Source organism: Taeniopygia guttata, chromosome 9, assembly GCF_048771995.1.
Source record: "Taeniopygia guttata chromosome 9, bTaeGut7.mat, whole genome shotgun sequence".
NCBI lineage: Eukaryota > Metazoa > Chordata > Aves > Passeriformes > Estrildidae > Taeniopygia > Taeniopygia guttata.
Genome location: NC_133034.1, coordinates 6,957,244 through 6,978,634, shown reverse-complemented (window position 1 = coordinate 6,978,634; position 21,391 = coordinate 6,957,244). Strand labels below are relative to the sequence as shown.

The following is a 21,391-nucleotide window of genomic DNA, read 5'->3' as shown; positions in this document are numbered from 1 at the left end:
CCCCTGCCGGCCGCGGGGCCCGCCGCACCCCCCCGGCCCTGAGGGAGATGCCGGGGCCGGGCCGGGGGGTCCCCGCGCCTCCCGCCCTGCCCGAACCCCCGTAATCGAACCACCGCGTCAGTTCCCCTTGCACTCGGTACTGGTCAGGCCGCACCTTCAGTCCTCTGTCCAGATTCGGGCCTCTCAATTCCGGAGGGATATTAAGGGGCTGGAGCACGTCCAGAGAAGGGAACGAAGCTGAGGAAGGGTCACCAGTCTGACGAGGAGCAGCTGAAGGAGCTGGGGCGGGACTCAGCCTGAAGAAAAGGAGGCTCGGGGGCCTTTCCTGCCCTCCACAACTCCCTGTGAGAGGAGGGTGCAGCTGAGGGCTGGGCTCTGCTCCCAGGGAACGGGGACAGGACAGGAGAACGTGGCCTCATGCTGCAGCAGGTGAGGTTTAGGTTAGACACTAGACAGAAATTATTCACAGAAGGGGTGATTAGACATTGGGCTGTTAAGGGAGGTGGTGGAGTCACTGTTTCAGGAGGTGCTCAGTGAATGCCTGGACTTGGCACTCAGTGCCCTGGTCTGGGTGATAAGGCGGGGAGCAGTCTCAGGTTCACCTCGATGATCTCAGAGGTCTTTTTCAACCTGAATGATTCCGCAATTCTGTCACCCTCTCACACATACACACAGGCGGCCTCAGCAGCGCAGTGTGGCTCCCAGCCTTATCTGTTTCTTCTGTGTGGTTCCATGAATTCCGTTTTATCGGTGGCCACAAGAATCTCTGTGAGAAGCCACCATGTGTGAGCACACAGTGCCCAGGCACCGAGGGCTAGACCTGCTCTTGCCCAGGCACTGGAGGAGCCCTGAGGACACTTTGCCGTGGGAGTCAACCTGGGAGGCAGTGGCAGCAGCTGCTGTTGCTGCTGAAAGAGAAAGGGCATTAGATGATACATATTTTGACTCTTCTGATGGAAAAATCAGCAGCTCAAGGCAAACTTTCTTCAGCTAAAAATACCAGTTTATTTTTAGTCCCCAAACCCATATTAGTACATGAGGCAGAATAGCCCCATGTGGTTCCTTCAGCATAAAAAACTATTCTTGGCTGTTACGCATTGCTGAAGGTATAACCGTTTTCAGCAGAAACAGTTTCACTCTAATCATGATGTCAGCCACAACCCATGTAGCTTTCTCCATCCTCTTCTAGGTGAATAAATACTTGTCATTGTGTACTGAATGATAGCCAAAAATGATGCAACAGTGAATGCTAGTGATTCTTATGAGCTAATGGGTTGAAAGCCTGTAATTCTTGGGGCTTATTTTTAGCTGAGAGCTACATAGGACTACCTCACCCAAAAAAACTAGAATGGAATTTCTCCATTAGGAGGCTGGTATGGAAAAGCAAAGCTCCCTAGAAAAGGGCTGGCCTCTGCTAAGATGCATTCAATCCCCCTGGCTGTTGTCACACAGTTTGAGCCAATACTAATAACGATAGAGGGAGGGAGACAGTGCTGCATTTCAAGCTGTCAGTGAGAACTTCCAATTTCATTGCAGAAGCAGCTGTGCCTTGTTATTCTACTTATCAAATGTGAGTTTGAGCACTCAAAAATATTTTCACATGCTCTAAGACAACTTTTATCTGAGATGGAAGATGTTTAGCACTTGTGGAAATTTTTTTAATCCCAGTTAGCACAAACATTATATTACTGAGACAAAAAATATCAAATTCAAGAAGCATCTGAAACATTCCTAATCTGCAGAACTTGGCATTTCTGTAAAATACCTCAAGGAAACTCAGATGACAATCTTTTGGTAATAGCAGATGCATCTTAAATCTTCCACAACTCATTCAAGCAGAACAGAGAGAATCTCATGAAAATTCAAGACTGTACCCGTGCGGTAAAATTCCTGCCTGGCTCAATGACAGAATGTCAGCTGATATTGTGTAGGTGTGAAATCACCCCAGCAGCCAGTCTGGGTACCAAGGGCATGATGTACTTCAGAGCCCTGGATTACTGTGCCAATTCATTCACACTATTAAAAACCCAAGAGCTGGGAAGCTGCCTCCCCAACAAACTAGAAACTTTCCTTACTAACCCCTTGTTTTCACCCATTCTGGCTTGGAGACAAGAGCCCACCTCCCTCAGTACACGGGTTGAGCTATGAACACAGAGCACAGCCTTGAAATGATAAAAAGCAAAAGCAGCCCAGAAGAATGTGTCAGAGTCATGTTTCCCCTTGCCACTCCTGCATTTTGTTACTTGGAAAAGTGGTTCCCCTGCTTGTTGAAATAACCAGGGATTTTGTCTGGGAAGAGTCAATATGTTCTCAGCAGCCTCTGTTTTCCATGTCCTCATTTGTCACATCCCTAAAAATAATGAAAACAGCAGCAAAGCAGGCAAACATCCAACTGCAGTTTTTAAAGTCAGTCACTTCAATGCATTTGTCACCTCAGGTGGCTTGTGCTGAAAGACAGAGTACCACAAACAAGCTGCTACTTCTGCAACACCCAATTACTTCTGGATGTCTTGGGTTTATTTGGACACTCGCATAAGGTTAAAGTGTTATTTTGTCACCGTAATCCTCACACATAAACCCCAAACCCTGGGCCAGGAAGAACTTGATCACACCATTTCTGTTTCTCTGCACTGTGACCACACTAAGCTCTTTAGGTGAGACTTCCTGCTGCCATAGGCCGTCCCCTGCAGCCAATGGCAATGACTGTGACAAGAGCATACTTGAGAAATCCACCCCAATCTGAGCATACAGACAGGCAGAACCCACCCTCGGTGCTGGCTGAAGTGCTAGTGACTCCTGTATTGCATTTTGCCTAGTCTGGGCAAACTAATGTTTTGTTAAACAAAATCCCGTCAGGGATCAAGGACTACCTAAGTTCCCATTCTAGATGAATGACTTGAGGTAAGTATTTATCCCTTCTGAGAAAGACCACTAAGTGCAACAGGTTTTTCATCAAGCTTCTCTACTTGCCACCACCAACTTAAGAGTCACTTGTGGCATGTCAGAAATACCAGAGAGGCATTAATATACCAGCAGGCACCACTAAAGAGAGCTGGGATTGCCAGGACCTTTGAGAGCCACCTGTGGTGACTCAGGCATAAAAGGACAGAGCATCAAGGATTGTAGCAGATAAATTACAGGTAAATACAACTAAGTGTTTTCACATGGTTTTAGGTGGGAGATACAGCTAGACAACTTCTCTTTAGTACTTCTACACAATCTAATGACACTGTTATCTAATCAAATAATTGCCAGTAAAACAGAACAATTTAGAAAGTGATTCATTTCCCAATGTCAATTTTTGCAAAGCTGATGTCAAAACACACATTTCTGCAACTTCCAAATAAATGCACGTCCAAAAGCACTTATTGTTCATTGCACTGAATGCAGGTCCCAACTAACAGCACCAGTTTGAATTGAACAAAACCATAGACAATGCTAATTTCCTTACTGAAACTTGTCAGCTAGAGTTGACTTAATTATACTAAAATAAAACCACTGAAAAGCCTTTTTTCACCCTCTTCTCCTGTAGATCTGGACTCCTTACCCAGCTGCATGTGCAAAGCAGCACAACTCAGCAGTGCTTGCTATGCTGTAAAGAGAAAAAAACCAAAAAAACAACAACAAAATAAAAATCAAGAGCTGCAGTGTCACAATTTTCCTGGGGAAATAGAGACTAAGGAACCTTCACCCAGATATTACCTGACCTCTGAGACCTGAGGATTCATAGACACAGTGAATGTATTGGCATAGAGCAGAGATGCATGGGATAAAATATTTATATTGATGAATATTAATATATATATTTATATTCATCTATATAAAATATAGATGAATATAAATACTTCTGTTTCATCACTGGACCTGAAACAAGGCATGGTTAAACCTCTTCCTGAACCCCCTTCTCAGTGTGGCAATGCCAGCAAAGCTTAGCAGATCAGCAATAGTACAAACAAAATGCTTGGAGACATATTTTCAGGTATCCATGTATTTTTTTCTCCCTTAATAAAGGCAGAAGCAGAAAATGCAAAGGGAATTGCAGCTGAAGCAACCTGCCCAGCTCCCAGCTGGGGCACTACAGGGGCTGAGACAGGCTATTTTAAGATAAGGAAAGGCTCACAACCTTCAGATGTCAACATTTAGCAGTAGGCAGTATTTCAAGTATTTACACAGCCATGTCCCTTTCTGAGGGAATGCAAACATTAAGGCTTTCTACACCAGAACTGCTATGCAAAAGAGGAAGTGTTATCAAGAAGGGGCTGAACACTTCCCCCACTCATCCAAGTCAGAATGCTGAGCTTTGGGGATTACTATTAAAATTTGTGAAAAATGCTATATTCAAAGACCTGAAATAAGCCACAAACAAGACTGAAGATAACAATGCTTTATTTTTACATTTCTGCAACAGGAGAAATAATTGAAGATGAAATTATTTGCTTTGTTGTAAAGTATAAAAACATTTAATTATAAATATTTTGCTACAAAAGCGTGATTTATAAAATATAATCTGTGAAGATATATACACAGTTTAATTGTTTAGCAATTCTTTCACCTGACATTAAAGAGTAGAGGTTTTTCTATTTATTATTCCATGCTCACAGTTTAGTGCTCACAGTTTAAGAAGCAAAACAGACACGTGAAAAGATGACTGGTGAGTTTCTTTCTGGGAAAAAAAAAATTAACATTTTGCCATGAATTTCAGCAAATCCATGTCTTGAGAGAGGTCTCTGAGGGATGTTCTCCTGCCATGACCAACAGTGTTTATATCCAAACAAGCACTGGGCATCTCAACATTTGTGGGCAAGTTCCCCATGTTTCCAAGAAAAAATGGCTAATAGTATAATGCAAGCCCTCAAAATTCAGTTCAGTTAAATGTGCTCACCTCCCTGCTCTCTGAGCAGGAGTTGCTCAGTATGCTGTGCTGGTGTCCTCTGTTGTGCCTCTAATGAAATCAAACAATGTCACCTTCATGATTCAGGCTATGAGCAAATTTCCAAATAGAAAACCCCAGTGTGCCATCCAATTGCACTGTCCAGCTGACAACTCCCTAAAAACAGGTAGAGCTGCCTAAGCCTGGAGAACAACAGTGAAGCTGTACAGTACACTAAATGTGATGGAATGTGAAAGAAGATAAATGGTCAGGCAATTCAGTTTTCTATTCCTCGTTTAAGAGAGCCAGCTTCTTCCCTTTGAAGTCTTGGGGAATCTCACCTCTGACTGAAGGGTTTGTTACTATGGCACTTCAGAGAAGAGAAACTGGAAGACTCTTCAACATGCTGGGTGGCAGAAAATGCTACAGGAAATGATAGCGAATTTGATCCATGTTCCTAGTAATTATCTTTCTTCACAGTGTTTTCACAATGCCTGTGGCACGGGGCTTTGAAGAATAAGAAAAGGGTGAGAACACCCAACAGCAGTACAAACATACAGAAGTCAAACTGTACTTTGTACACCCTGATTTACACAAGACCTCATTACTTGCCTGTAAGAAATGAATGAATTAATATAGAATTAAGAGAGAAAGGATGTTTAGGAAAGAATGAACTAGGCAAACATGACGCTTGTCAGTGCTCACCCATGATTTGCTACCTGTTGTTTCTGCTTTAGGGTCACGTGCTCGTAACAATTCAGAGCAAACAGTCCCTACTATTCACATCATTATATCTGCATAGTAACTGCAAGAGCTGTGCCCTTAGGAGCTCAGGAGGATCTTCCGGAAAGGAAGGCTAGCAAAGCTGTGATGAGTTTTAGGCAGGATCCAAGCAGTTCCATCCAAGTAGAGCCCTGATCTGGGAAACGTACCAAGTTGTGTGCAATTTCAGAGTGCATATTGGCTGGTTGGTTACTGGGTAAATGCAGACTTTAACTCCCTGAAAGCCGCTCGGCGGTGCTTCCTTTCCTCCTCTTCCCGCTTTCGCTCATCCTGCTCAGCTTTTATCTCTGCTTCAAACTTACTGGCTGAGGAGAGAGCTTGAGCCTTTATGAGACAGAGAGAAAATAAACAAGTGTCAGGCCTTGCATCAGAGGGAGAGCCAACGCCTGAACTACTCCCAGATGAGCAACACAGAACTGCTTGCTGCACCTCCCAGTGCTTGCTGGGATCCTCTGCCTGGACAGCTCAAGTATTAATTACACTGCAATGCTTGGGTATTTACACACAATACCTGTTACCTTCCTTTAACATCAACAGAAGAAAGGTCACTTACTAGTAAGTCACTAACAAGTGACCAAAACAAGGCCATCAGTACTGGGTCACGTGCATTATTTCTGTAACCAGGCAGCAGGACATAGGTTGTGAGTATGCAGTGGGAGAAACTACTGCAGAAAACGCTCTGAATCACAGCCAAATCTGAGAACATCATACTACACCATGGATAATCTGCAGATCAAAGAGACATTGTTTACTTGCTGGCTATTTTTCCAGCTTTCATCTCAGTACATCTGCTGTGCAATAGCTGTGTTAGGCTCTTGGGAAAAAACTTCTTATATAAACAAGCAGGATTATTTTCTCTCCAAGAGAGCTTTCAGAAAGGGTGCTTTGTCAGCTTCGGATGGTGTACAGCTCTTTCTGCCAACCCCAGGACCCTGCAGAATTATTTTGATTCCAAAGGTTACAGAGAAAGAGATATCTGAAATCCTACACTCCAAAGCACTCTGTTCACCACTGAACTCAGAGTGTTCTGGCTGAGGTAGGTTTTGCAAAATGGGAAAACTCTGTCTCTATTGCATTCATTTTTCAGGACACTTTTGTCTTTAAAAGAGATCAGCCACCTAGTGTACTACAACACAAAATAATTCCCACATTTATGCTACATGTAAAAGAGGGAAAAGAGAGAGTTTATTTCTGACTTCATAATATATAGAATTCTAAAGTGACAGTGGATTGGAGGATGGAATTGCTACCTCTCCAATTACACTGGTCAAACTAACAGTCTATCAATTCTCTCTTCTTACAAAGAAGAATGTAAAATTATTATTTACAAGACAGTGTGTGAGAAACTCTAGTAGAAATATGTAAACATCAGAAGGTATACAAAACTTTTAGAAGAACTTTAAAGCTTTTAAAAGAACAGGGCAGGAACCTAGTTCCAGCCACAGGGACGTAGGTCAGCCAGTCAGTTCTACCAGGATAAGACCCAGAACACAGACTGTGAATTACATTGCTCTGGTGTGTTGACTGAGCCACAGAAAGACTCTAGAGTCCAACAAAATTTGAAAGGAAACTCAGCTACAGCTGAGCTTTTTCACATTCCTCTGCGCCACACCATACCTTAGCTTCAAAGAAGTTCTTGGCTCCTTTGACTCCCTCAATGGATACATCTATCTCCGACAGCTTCGCAAGAGTCAACAGGCCACTGTCCTCCTCGAGCTCCCCAGATGCAGCTTTATGGAAAATCAGCAGGAACTAGCAAGGCAGAGAGGAAACATTCAGGTTTTTCACTGAGGCTCAAACAACTTAAAATACAAACAGCACAATCACCTGGGGAGGGATGGAATTCACATTTCAGAGCAAAGGAAACCAGGTCTATCTAAACCAAGTGGCAGCAAGGAGCTTGTGCTCCAGTACACAGCCGGTTACAGACTAAAAGCAGTAGGTATCTCAGAGGAAAAGAAGGTTTCCCAGGAATCAGAGCCCTGGTAAAGCACAGTTCCTACCAAGGCTGGGCTGCTATGTGGGCAGAGGAAGGAGGCCACTTCTGCACCTGCCCAGTACAAGCACTGGGCAGGCTCAGATACAGCTCTTTATGTCCCCACACCCTAATGGTATATTCACAAGCCCTCCGCCAGCTCCCCCAGTATTCTAGGGACTCAGGTCACATCCCATGACAATGGAAGCACATTGTCAAACAAGGGCAAACACAGCTCTGGTTCACCTCAGGCTCCCAGAAACAAAGCATTAGTGCAGTCCTTTTGGAGAGAACAGCAGCCCAGGTGCATGCCCTTGTGACAGAGGGTTGAACAAGTGTCCACAGAGCAAGTTGGTGTGAAACTTCTGTCCTGCACTGGACCATAGCCATTTAACAAATCCATAATCACTACAGCAGAGTGTGTACTGGGAAGCGGATTGCAAAGGGAAACAAAAAAGTTGTATCTCATTCCACAAAAACATAATTCTTCTTTTTGTTTTAACAGAAAGAAGAAAACCAGCCTGCTTAAAAATAAAGACCTCTGCGCCACCATCTACCTGCCAACCAAACTCCAGGTTAAGATGTGGAAGCTCTAGGTGTACTTGCAAAGGTCCTGTAACTCCCTGCTATTCTTGGCAACCCCAGAAGGTGTCTCTGTGCTTGGAACAGTGCAGAGAGAACAGACACAAGGACAAGCCACTCAGGTACAAAAGGAGCACAAAGCAACAAAGCTGTGCCAATGCAGCACTTCAGCCAGAGGGCTGCAGATACCAGGTAGGACTGCCCTCAAATCCTTTTGCACAGGAACATCAAATACCTCTAGTGCTATGCTCCTCAGACTGCCAGGCTGGGGAGTCTGATGTTTCCTACCGAGAGCTCGAGCTGCCCCAGAGGAGGGCAGCAGAGTCCTGGCATTCACATTGAGACAGCCCTACTTCAAGTTGCTCACAGAAGCTGGTGGGAATGCAAGAGTTTGGGTAGGCCTCCCATGAGGAAGGGTGTGGAGATGACAGCAGCGCTGGCCGCCCTCTCACTCACCAGGCACTGCTCCATGCAACAGCTTCTTAACCTGTGAGTGCTCAGCACAGGGCAAGAAGAAAGAAGGCTGGCCTTGGCAAAGGAATTTTTCTTTCTCCAAACACATAGTAGCTGGCTGACCCTGGCTGGATGCCAGACTACCAAAGCCACTCTATCACTCCCCTTCTCATCTGGATAGGGGAAAGAAAATATAACAAAAGTTCATGAGTTCTAAGGCCATGGAGAGATTATTCACCAAAATACTGTCTTAGGCAAAAAAAGCTCAATTTGGGGATATTAATTGAATTTATTACTATTTAGAGCAGAATAATGAGAAATAAAATAAATCTTAAAGACACCCTCCCCTCACCCCTCTCTCCTTGCCAGCTCTACCTCCTGTCTCCAGCAGCACAGGGAGATAGGGAATGGGGGTTATGGTCAGTTCTTCACAGGCTGTTCCTGCCACTGTGCAGAGAGAAGAGTCCTTCCCCTGCTCCAGCATGAACTCCTCTATCCCCAGGTCTGCAGGTCTCTGCCAGGAGCCTGCTTCAGCATGGGATTCCTTCCCATGGGTTCACATCTTCCTTTCAGGCAACCACCTGCTCTGGCATGGGTATCCCTCCATGGGCTGCAGGTGGATTTCTGCATCCCCATGGACCTCCATGGTCTGCAGGAGGACAGCCTGTTACACCACAGTCTGCACCACGGGCTGCAGGGGAACCTCAGCTCCAGCACCTGGGTCACCTCCTGTCCCTCCCTCTCCACTGACCCAGGTGTCTGCAAAGCTGTTCCTCTCACATACTGTCACTCCTCACTTCTCTGGCCATAATTACCTCTGCACAAGAGGTAATTATATATGTTCTTCTTCTTATATATGTTGTCACAGAGGCATTACTATCATTCCAGATTGGCTCACCTTAGTCAATGGGCTTTGATTTCCCAGATACGGGGGAAGAGTCTAACAGCTTCTCACAGAAGCCACTCTTTGTAGACCCCCTGCTATGAAATCCTGGCCACGCAATAACCAATATACACACATAAGAAACAAACCAAATAAATAGTTCATTGGTTTTCATGTAAGAAATAAATGGTTTATTTTGGAAAGAAACCAAATCCTCTCCAAGACATCATCTCCCTCTCCTCAGATCCACTGGGCTCTGGCTAGTTCCCCTTTTGCCACCATCAGGCACTGTGACACAGAGGGCTGGCAGCTAGGCTGGAATTAGTCATGCTTCCTCCTGCTCCACCCTGAAAGTCCCACTTCCTGGCATTGGAAAAGAGCAGTGGAGGCAGCACAATCCTGAGGTCTGATACAGCTGTCACCTGGGGAGCGACTGGGTCATGAGTACAAGTGAGCATGAATCATCCTGAAACTAAAGAATGGCACAGCAATTGTCTGGAAGAATATAGGCTGCTGTGGCCACAAAGGGCAGGCTGAGTTAAAGGAAACTTGGGACTAAGACACAGCTTAGGGTGGACAGAGCATCATGTCTGTTCCAAGGATCCAGCAAGGTGCACTGTGGGACATCATGCTGGTTCCCACAGGAGCTCAGCAGCAATCACTCCAGCACACAGCCTGCAGCCCACCTCACCTTGAGGTATTAGTTCTTACTAACTAGAGAACACCAGCAATCTGCATTCAGCTCCCATTACCAGCCTGTGTAACACCCTTGCTGGGCCCAGGATACACCATGTGCAGCTAAGTCTCAAGGAAATGTCAACATACAAGTAAAAGTGAATAATGAAGGTAAGTACCTTTCAAAGCTCTGCTCTTAAAGAGGACAACATGACCCACACTTTCCAACTCACTAACCTAGTAAATTGTATCTGCTCTCACATCCTTCATGATCCAAGACCCATGCCACAGAGTCAGGCTGGGCACCATGCAACAAAAGGTGTGGGACTGACAGGCAGCGGCAGCCTTGGAACAGCTTGCCAGAAAAGCAGCACTATGTAAGGATGTGGTTTGCACCAACCCTGGTAGCAAACACATCATGTGAGTCAACATTTTAGCTGGTGAGGGAATAGAGGGCACTGGGTGGATTTCTGTGGGTTCTAGGTAGCAGCTCCAATTACACATTACTACCACAGCAATTAACTCCAGTTTCCTGTGGTAATGATGGAACTAGACAGTCACAGGTGTGGGGTTTTTTCTCCCCACTATACCTAATCTTTTTAAGCCTAAATGTCATTGCTTGACTCACAGCAGGAGTCTTGTACAGTTAATTGTTAATGTATTGGTGGACTTTCAAAGGTCAATGGTAGAAGGCAGCTTTCCTAACAGGGCCTGTGGTTCAGCAGCAGTCTGCTTGTCAGGCAATAGCTTATCTGGGATGGGAGGACACTACTCAAAGCAGTAGAAAAAGGTAATCTATTGCAAGTGAGAGAGGTCCCTACCAATTCTCTGGCCAGGCCACAAGAAGAATACATTCACACAGGTATGCCAGGACTTGGTATTCTCTGGATAGGCAGAGAGGAGCCCTACAGTACTACAGATGCACCCTACTGAGTTCAGACACTCATTTAAACCAGGTTTCTCCTGGTATTATCTGAATGACCCAAGTCATCTTAGTCACCAAGCTTGCTTGTCACCACCAGTGAGAAGCAGAATGGGACAGGTCATGACCCACCAGGGAACCTGCTTCCCTGTCAGCCCTCTGCCTGAACACAGCAGCTGGACAGGGCACACCTGCAACAAGGCAAGAAGCATCATGCTCCTCTCTACCACAGGAAGCTTTGTGTGTCTGCCAAAGCTGCTGTGCAATTTGTCCCCAGAGCTCTGCCAGTGATGCTCCGTCATTCCAACACGTGGGCCTCAAGCTTGCAGTTGCATGACCATTGTTTCCCCTTCTGGCACAACACTTAAACAGCACCAGCTGCTGTGTGCCACATGCCAGGGGCTGGCAGCACAGGCACCCCTGAAAGAGGCTGTGCTCCAAACAATTGGCAGCAGAAGAGGAGCTGCTCTGCTACTTGTGCCATACCACTGATGCTAGGACATTATAGCATCTTTCAGGGTGTTAAGGATAAAGGCATTTCTCTTCCATGGGAGAGAGCCCCTGCAGCAAGCCTGCAGGCTGTCCCCACCTGGAATGAAGGGTGGCCCAGAATGCACACAGAGGGCTCTTCAGCCTATGAAGTGATTTGGCAATCAGAGGCCTGGGGCCATGGGCATGGTGTTCTTCCTGCTCCACTAGATTCTTTGCTACCTCCAGTTCACCTCTGACCAGGCAGCAGGGAACTTGGGGCAGGTTCTCAGTTCCCAGATTTGCATATCCTTCCCCCTGTCTCAAAACCCAAGTCTTTGGCCTCTGTCTTTTCAGTGCTGCCCTCTTGCAGTGAAATAAATCCAAAAAAGTCCTTGGGGCACGAAAGCAGAGTAAGATGGTGTGATGTGCCAGCACAGAGAGATGGTGCAGCAGCTCTATAAGTGACAGCAACCCCTCATGCCCCAACCAGTGCAGTCAGTGCCCCAGCACTGCCAAAGCCCTCAAACTTCCAAAATGGAGAGCTTGACATTCTGAGCCCTAGCCTGGAAGAGGCTTGGTGAGAACATCATGCCTGCAGAAACTAGGGAGCCCAACAGCTCAGGGCCCGCCGCAGGCATCCCACAGGACAGAAGGAAGCAGCACAGCCCCCAAAACCAGTGCAGGACATAAGCAGTGCTGCCCCTCCTCTTGCTACCTAAGGGTCTATGGGTTAATTCAGAAAGCCACAGTGTGAAATTTGCTTGTGACCGAGCCAGCTATCAAAGTCTGAGAGGAGGAGATGATGCAATAGGAGCTTTTGGTCCTTGGGTTCCCCCTTCCTGCTGAGATGATTTGGGTACCCCTGAGTGCATGCAGGTCACTGCTCAAATTTCCTCTCTTCCTGGCAGAGGATCCTGGCTTGTCCTCCCAGCTGTCACAATACAGTGATAACAGACAGACCTGTTTGAGCTGTGTCCCTGCTGAGCCAGCATGCAGTACCAAACTGCTGCATCCACACATTCATTCCTTACTGCAGGGAGGTAACCACCCCTCATAAAGCTTGCCATTACTGTTCACTACATGATGCAGAGAGGGTCCCAATACAAACTAGTAGAGAGCCTTTTGTGCCCCATGAGATGAGCTGTTCCAAGCAGAGCTCCTGCACTGCACCTGAAATGAGGTCTCAGCTGCTGTACCACAGGAGCCAAGCAATGAGACCTGGAAACTCAAGGGACCTAACTCCCTCCAGCTACAACACTGAGCTCAGTGAGCACTCCCAGCAGCTGCAACAGGGCTCAAATGTGCTCCCAAAGCAAGCAGGGAGGTTGGAGAGCTTTGGCATCAGGTACCATGACTGCCACATGAAGATGGAGGTTAACAGTGCCCTGCACCCTTAGCATGGGGAAACTCACCGTCTTCTCCACTGCACCCCACCACTGGAAGAACACAGAGGGGAGAGGGCTACCTACAGCCCAGCTGCCTCCTCCTTCCACCCCACAGCCATATCCTGTCTGTTACTGCAGCCACCCTCACCTCACGGAAGCTGAGCTTCCCATCAAAGTCTTCATCCACCTCCTTGATCATGTTCTTCAGCCCCAGGTGGGTCTGTGGGGCTCCCAGCTTTTCCATCATGAGCTTCAGCTCCATCAAGTCGATATATCCATCCCGTCCCGAGTCATACCTGCAGGGTGCAAAGGGGAAAGGGTTAACCATCATCATCCCCATACTCATCTCCCCAGAAGAGGAACCATGCACATGGATAAAGTCACTGTGCGGTTCAAAGCTGCACGACATGGCCAGTGCTGAGTTATATTAAGCTCAGGGAAGTAGCTGTCAACTTTCAGAGCTGTCTCACCAAAGAGAGAAGTACTCAGGGGAGCTCAGACCAAACAATCCACACAGAAGGAGCACAGAGGAAACTCAGCTCATCTCAGTGGATTTCCATTTCACCACTTGCCTGTCCAGCACAAAGGCAACTTGCATGCAGCTTACACCATGCACCAACATGGTGAGGCAAAGGCATGCAGAGTCAGCTGCTGCCAGGTTTCCTGCTACTTTCAAAGGAACACAGACCAAGCAGAACCTCTTGGCAGTAAGCAATAGTTCTCTCTAAGCAGAACTCTCCCCCTCTAGCTATTAAGATCTTCTCTCTCCATAATGCTTTTGAACTACAACAAGCACCACTACAACACCTGCACTTCAGGACAGCTGTTTATTCTGTGTCCCCAGGCAGAGCAGAAAGACAGTCCCAGGGGAACACTGCAATCCTAGCCAGGGCTGTGGTACCAGGGCTGCACCACAGGGCCAGGCTGGCAGGGGAAACCAGTTCCCACCTCCAGGAGTAAGACTAGAGTGGGACCATGCTCCCTGTGGAGCATAAAGGACTACAAGGACTCCAGAGGAGAGCACCCGAGCAAGGGGAGGAGTGCTTTAAGGTTGGGGAGGCAGCGAGTGATCTGCTGTGCACAGCCTGGGACTGTGCACCAACTCCTCCCAACATCTGCTGTGGGTGTGGCTAAAGCATCCGGCCCATCCAGCAACCAGCGCTTCACACCCACCAGGGCTAGCACGGGCTTTCAAAGCCCAAAAGCTGCAGAGAGGGGAGCCAGTCAACAGCCCTCTTTCATCCTGGTCCTGCCATCAGGGCTCAGCACAGAGCTAGGGCTTCACAGGAGAGGACAGGGCAGGGTCTCCCAGGCTGGGCTCAGCCTTGGCATACAGCCTGCCACTGCTCCCCCGCCACCATCTCAACCCTGAAGGAAACTCTAAGCACAGTACTGAAGGCTTTCCAGTGGGCAGGAGCCAGTCAAATCCTCCCACCCATCATCTTTCATTGACTGATAGCTCTCTTCCAAAGAAATAAGGGCTGTAGCCATCCCAGACAGATCTACACAGTTGTGGTTACCCTGGAAGAAAGCCCTTTCCAGCTGAAAAACCTCACAGCCACAGAGGAAGCTGTGGCAAAGGAAGGCACAAACAAAGCCACCAGCCCCAAACTGCATACAGGCTTGAGCAGCACAAGGCAGAGCTGCAGCCAAGATCTCTGCCCCTGCCTTTGTGAACACAGGCACAGCATGCTTCTCCCCCAAACTAGGGTGGCCTCCATGACTTTCCAGAGTCCCACAACCCACACAACTATTTCTGATACTCTTTATGGCTCTTAGTTTCCAAGAGTACAAGACTAAGAGACTCACAGAGATATAACTGCCAGACTAGGGGGCCCCTGTTACCAATCTGCCTGCATTCTCTGAAACCAGCAAACCCATAAGCCCACCAGGCAGATGGCCTTCTGAAAAACTAGGAAAGAAACCTACATCAGAGCATAAACCAGGTCTCAGACCTGGGATGTCACAGGGAAGAAGTGCAGCAGATTCTTCACAGCAAGGAAGGTGTCAGTTAATTAAAGCACATTCACAGCATTACCCAGCCCAGCACTGAGATGCACTTCCAAGACATCACAGAAGCATAGCAAGTGCAATATTTAATCGTCAATTTGCTTTTCTTTCAAGTTTAGGAGAAAGGGTGCAGAGCTGTCACTGTTGGAGATGCAGTGGCTTTGATTAGACACTGCGGCAAAATGTGCAATGGCAGAAAGGCACCTGGGGTGCATTTTTTTGGGGGCCCAGCAGGCTCATGCTAACCTTTGGCTGGATGCAGAAGCAAAGTAATACCAAAGTCCCCTCCAAGGGCTGTTCATCTGGGGTTGGAACAGTGCCCAGCCCCACACTGAAGCTCTGTGTAACAGAGATGAAGGCAGATGTAGGGCACAAGCCTAGCCTGTGCCTACTGTGCTCATCTCACCCTCCTGTTATGGACACTACCTGCAGGTAAATACTGGCCCAGGGGCCAGTACACAGCCCTGAAAGGGTTAAGCATGGGGCACAGCTTCAGGGCTCATCTCTGCAGAGAGGCAGGACAAAGCCAGGATTGTGAGAAATGGGGTCTTGCCAACAGCAGGCCTGGCTGAGCAGCACTCTGTACCAGCCACACAATGGGTGTTGAGCATGAGTACAGCTGGTGCTGAGAAGCACCCAGAAATCAGGTTACCAGTCCCCTGCACTCAGGGACAGCCAGACAGAGGGCGACTGAAACCCAATGGAAGCACCCTGCAAACTGCTACATTCCCTCCCTGCCCCCTCGCCTCCTAAAACAGCCAAACTATTTTAGGCCCCGAGTACAGCCACCCAGCTGCAGTACAGCCAGACTATTTAGGGACACGCATATTTACATGGCACAAGAAACATCGCCATTCATTCCCCACCACCCACCCCCAACAGACCACAGGCATTCAACACTGTGGGGCACAATGCAGACTGCACCTTGCTGGTCAGCTGATGCTCCCAGCACACCTCAGCCCTACCAAAGACCCCACAGTCTGCCTTTCGAGAGATCATAAAACTCCCCTGTCTGCCTTTTGGGAGCCTCCTTTCAGGGCCCTGGGCTCAGACAGCCTCGGACGCCTCTCACACACAGCTGCCCGCATCCTGGTGATGGACAGCCATCACCTTCACAGAAGAGCTGGCACCAGGGCAAGTTAAACACACCTCAGCATCTGGGGGAACCATCCCAACCTGAACTCCAGGAGTGGCACGGCAGGAGCACGCAGCACTCAGGTGCCTGGTGAGCCCTGCCATCACTCACTGTCCTGCTGTTGTGACACCAGAGCTTTGCTTCCTTCAGACTCAAAGCTCCCTGGGGCATGAGCCAAGCCTCACCTGGGTGATGTGCAGGCATTACAGAGAGGAATTACGCCAACAGGCACAGACATCTCATGTCACAGGAAGGCCACTCCAGCAGCAGGGCAGTGCCATGGCTACAGCAGATCCCACCTGTAACAGCTGGGATGCTGCAGGCAGGTACAGGCACCGTGGCTGCTGTGATAAAGCTTTGCCACAGCAGCATTCCTGGCAGCAAATGAGACACAGCAGTGGCTGCCAAAATCTGCTGCAACAAGGATGCACCCAGATTCCCGTGCTGGCTCGCTTCCACCCTGACTGCAGAGCGTCCCAGATGCTGAAGCACCGGGAGAGGAAAGCAGGAGAAAATTGGAGGAAGGAGGGAATACTTGCTGAACATCCCTGATTAAGAGCACCAAGTCTGTTACACACAATTACTGCCCAAGTATAAACATTGCACTGGTGTTCCACAGGTGCTGGGGGTTTACATAGCAGAAGAAAGAGGGACCAGGAAGGGAGGAAAAAGGAGATGCCAAGGACTGAATTGCCTGTAGTGACTCTGCAGTCACCTTCCACCTGCCTTTAAAACCCCATTTAAGAAAAAAAGGACAATTGAATGAGAAATTACACATGCTGAAGGATCAAAGAGCAGTTTCTAAACATTCACATCTCTTGAGAAAAACTGGAATGAGAACCTGCCCTCCCTGTACATGTTTTGCTGCACCTTACCTTGCTTCACACACTATGAGCACCTGTATTTTGATCTGCAATTCCTGTATGCTGCAATGGCCTAAGTGAGGCTTTGAAGTAAAGCAGTTGGAATAATGGTGCTAAAGTTAATAATCTCCTTTTAAATATTTCAAATCCTAAGTAGCACTTACTCCCTCTGAGCATTGTGTTTCACCTTACATGGAGAAGGTGATGTTAATCTCTGCTCCCTGATATCCAGTGATAGGATAAATGGGAATGGTTCAAAACTGCCTCAGAGGAGGATCAGACTGGACCTGAGGAAGCCTTTCTTTCAGCCTGAGAGGGTTGTCAGACCCTGGAATAGGCTTCCTAGAAAGGTGGTCAGTGCCCCAAGCCTGTCAGGGTTTGAGAGACATTTAGACAATGCCCTTAATAACAGGGCTTAACTTTTGGTCAACCCTGAAGCAATCAGGCAGTTGAACTAGATGTGATCATTGGTGGTCCATTCCAAATGGAATAGTCTATTCTATTGCCAAGAGCTTTGGAAACAATTCCTCCCCATACCAGGGTGTGAACAGGAACAGGCTCCTCATCCTCCCCAGCCCAGGCAGACCAGTCTCCTGCTCTTGGAGGGACATAAGGGCAAGATGAGAGTCTCCTTCTCTAAGATCTTCTCCAAGATGTTGGGCGAAATCTGCAGGCCCAGGCTGAGTCCCCATGGGAATAACCTCCCTGCCCACTGGAAGTCCCCAGCCAGCCAGTCACAGACCAGAGGCAGCCGGTCACATCCGGCACACAGCAGCTCTGGAGAGAGCAGGTCTGCTGCAGCATTCAGATGAGGCTGGTACACCTGGCAAAGGGGCTCCTAAGTGGCTCCAGGAGGGCAAGGGGACATCACAGCCTCTCCCACCAGCAAGGCACTTATGCAATGTGTGGGCAACACATGAAATTCCCTAGATATAAAAAGCAATAGCAAGACTGGAATTTCTCCACGCCCTCATGCCCCACAGATGAAGCTGCTGTCTGTTTTCCTCCCCCTTACATTTCTCATAAAGGTCATTCCTGCCAGGCAGAGCCTCACTGCCTGACTTTCATACTCCCCTCTGCCATTTTCGTGGACAAAGATGGCACCAAGGGGAGCTCTAAGACTCCAGAGGCCCTGAGAGTTCACTTTGACAACTCAGGGGAAAAAAAAAAAAGTTATCAGGGTTATCACAGTCCTCACATATTGTCAGAATAGACAGCTAATTAGGTCACATTATATTTAGCCTGAGCCGCAGACTTCCTGGTTTCTGCCAAAAAAAATACCCACCCTGAGAGCCGCCTGCACCCAACACTCCACCAAATACCTGCACCCTATCTCCAGTGGGCTGGGGCCAAAAAGGAGAGATGCTGACAAGTGCAGGCTTGGACAAGGGGGGGAGGGGGGGAAAGTGAGCCCAACTGTGGCAGCCAGAGCAAAGAACATTATTTCTGCTCTGGAAGGATGCTCTTGGCATAGGAAGCAGCACACAGCACTGGATGGAGCACTATATTTTGGGAAGTCCCACTTTGAGACGAGTTCTTTGCTCCCACCCTGGCAGTCAAAGCCACCATCCATACCATGGGATGCCCTGACAGGTATTCAGGGTAGCCACTATCACCAGGACATCTTTCCAGCTGGAGCACCATGACCCAGCCCACATCATGCACAGAACCACAGGTTCAAATTTAGTCTGAACCAGAGATTTAAAAGTCCCACTAAACTGATAAGAAACATTTTTTTGGATAGGAGGTTTCATAGTGGAAACCTGGCATCCTGTGACAATGAAAATACACTAAAGGAAAAAAATGAGCCTTTGAGAGAGGGATGTAAGAAAGGCCATTCTGAGTTGTGGTGGCCAGGGCCAATATGCCATACAGAGAATTAAAGCCTTAATCACATTAACTCAAGATCTGACTGACAGGAATTAAGGGGAACATTGCCTCTCCTCATGGAGCATGTGATGTCAGCCAATAGTTGAGACAGGTCACTGGCAGCAGATGGACCAAAGACCAGATCCTCTGCCACTGAACACCTCAGGTGCCTGTAACAGTGAACACCAGGACACAGTTTTCTGGCTGCCTGTCGGAAAAACACAACAGGGGAGCATGCAGCCCAACTTCTCCCCACTTTGGCATCAGCAGTTCTCACAGGGTATGCAATGCTTTCCAGCTACATTGACCAGCTGATTAGCATTCAACTGCAAAGCCTAGCTTTTCCTGCTTACAAGGCTAGTATTTAATGAGCCCATTGTTGAAAAATTAGGCTGCAATTCAGCTCTTCCACTTTTTATTTCCCAAAACCACCACCATTTCTTTCCTATTCCCTATTGAGGCAGTGCCACTGCCCAGTCCAGGCTCTCACGCACAGCTTTTGGGCCTTGCCTGCATTGTTTGTCCTCCAGTCCTCCCAAGCACTATGTCTCAGCATTCCATAGAGTGTGATTCCCTTTAAGCACAGTGAAAAGGGACACAGGAGAGAGTGGAGCAGCAGTCCTGCCTGAACCACCTCGCTTCCTGCACCAGCTGCCAACACAACACTGCCTGTGCAACAAAGAACTCCAAACTCCAGTAAGCTCACAAAAGCCATCACATGGTTTCCTGTGGCAACAGCCTGGCTGGGACAGGCAACACCCCGCAGCGCTGGGAGCTGACAGCATTCAACCAGCTCTTGATCGCCTCACAACAATCCAGGGTGCCCAAGCTTTCAGTTAGGAGAACAATGATCCAGCAAGTCACAAATCTCACTTCAGTCACCTCCATAAGGTGAAGTACATCTTCACACCTTGCTCTATAGTCCCATCTCCTGCCTGGCAGCAGCTCCCTCCCACTCCCTGGCAGCCTGTTGTGGGGCTGGGAGGACACTGGTCCCCAGGAGCCCACGGGTCTGTGGTGCTGGAGGGAAAACTGAGTGCAGACAAAGGTACCCAGACACAGCCTAACTGCAGGAGCCAGGACAGCGTCTGGAGGAGAGAACAGGGCAGGATCATGGTCCCGGGGAAGGCCAAGCCTTTCTGCTTACAGAAGCAGCTCTCCCTGTTGCTGGCAGCAGCTTGACTTTAATACAAACCTTCCTGCTGGGAGGAGAATCCTATGCCGGCCCCCACGAAGGGGGTAGCAAGAGGAAGCTGTGCTCAACCTTTGCTTGGGTGCACGGGAGGGAGCACCAAGCCACCAAGCCCAGACAGGACTTTCCGTGGAGCTAGGACACTGCCAGGCAGAGCCAGCAGGAGTGCTAGGGGTGCTCAGGGTCGCAGTTGTTTCGGGCAAATGTCCAGTGCCTCTGCCGGGCCCCGGCACACAGACCTACTTGGTACCCCAGGGTGTGAAGCAGAAGACTGTGTTCTCTCCCCGTCCCACCCAGAGCGCTCCGCAAAGCCATAGCTCCTGGGTGCCACCAGAAACAGCCACTGTCCCAACCCCAGACAGAGCAGAGGCCATGAGTTAAACGCAGGTCTGAGCCCCAGGCAAACTCTACGAGCCCCCGCGGCAAAGCACGGGGACAATCTGGGGATCAGATGGCGCTGCGAACGCGCCGCGGCTTCCTCCAGCCCGACCGCAAAACCGCGGGGAAATGCGAGCGTGCCGCCGAGAGCGGGCAGCCCTTCTCCAGATGTACCCCCGGGGCCGGCGCCGGGAGGGGCTGCGGGGGAAAGCAGAGCCCCAGCCCCCGAGCCCATGGGCCGGGCAGCAAGCCCCCCGCCCCGCTCCCGCCCCACTCACAGGCGGAACATGCGCTCCATGTCCTTGATCTGCCGGCGGCTGAACTCCTTGAACTCGGTGTAGGGGTTGAAGACGGCGGCCCGCCGGGGCTGCGCCGCGCCCTCGTTTATGTCCTGCCGCCGGCACAGCTTAGCGCTCAGCTCCGCGCCCGCACTGGCCGTCAAGCAGCTCCGCTCTTCCACCTCCTCGGCCGCCGCCGCGCCCTTGACCGGCTCTGCCTCGCCCTCCGCCACTGCCCCGCTCTCCTCCAGCTGCAGCCGCCGCTGCAACTTCTGCGCCAGCTCCTGCGAGGCCATGGCCCGGCACTCCTGCCGGCGAGCCGCACCGCCGCCCGCCTCGGCCCCGCTCCGATCCAGCCAGGACCGCCCGCCCCGGTGCGCAACTTTATTCCCTCACTTGGGGGGAGCGGGGCGGGACGGGGCGGGACGGGGCGGAGGGAGGCCGGGACGGGGCGGGCACTTAAGGAGGCGCGGCGGGACGGGGGGAAAGAGGGGGAGGAACGGGGGTGGAGGGAAAGAGGGCTGCCGTGAGAATTGTCGCCACTGAATGCGGAGGTACGCCGCGCATGTGGTGCGCCTGTGTCCCCCAGGCTGACCTCTGACATGTATGTTCTCCCACACAGCAGCCAACCCCACATATAGATGACCCACTCAGGCTGTCTCCCCAC

The 21,391-nt window shown here is 49.3% G+C and overlaps 1 protein-coding gene and 1 long non-coding RNA gene across 2 annotated transcripts; one reads left to right on the top strand and one right to left on the bottom strand.

Annotated features, from left to right (window-relative positions):
• The first annotated feature begins 84 nt into the window (after nucleotides 1-84).
• Nucleotides 85-5,779, top strand: LOC115496364 (uncharacterized). Its single transcript, XR_012057346.1, has 2 exons — nucleotides 85-429; nucleotides 3,533-5,779. It is a non-coding gene; the product is annotated as an uncharacterized lncRNA (long non-coding RNA).
• Nucleotides 4,370-21,120, bottom strand: EFHD1 (EF-hand domain family member D1). The gene is made up of 4 exons (XM_002197011.6): nucleotides 20,725-21,120; nucleotides 13,148-13,295; nucleotides 7,271-7,405; nucleotides 4,370-5,977 (listed from the first exon to the last, which is right to left on the bottom strand). Exons 1-4 carry the CDS (start codon nucleotides 21,018-21,020, stop codon nucleotides 5,843-5,845), a joined length of 714 nt encoding a protein of 237 aa, XP_002197047.2. The 5' UTR covers nucleotides 21,021-21,120; the 3' UTR covers nucleotides 4,370-5,842.
• Between the last annotated feature and the right edge of the window lie 271 nt (nucleotides 21,121-21,391).

Excerpts from the sequence above, each read along its gene's own strand:
- EFHD1 (XM_002197011.6), bottom strand. The coding sequence starts at position 21,020 with ATGGCCTCGCAGGAGCTGGCGCAGAAGTTGCAGCGGCGGCTGCAGCTG. Across the intron at positions 13,296-20,724 it reads ATGGAGCGCATGTTCCGCCT|GTATGACTCGGGACGGGATG; the intron begins GTGAGTGGGGCG and ends TGCACCCTGCAG. Across the intron at positions 7,406-13,147 it reads GGAAGCTCAGCTTCCGTGAG|TTCCTGCTGATTTTCCATAA; the intron begins GTGAGGGTGGCT and ends CTGCCTTGCTAG.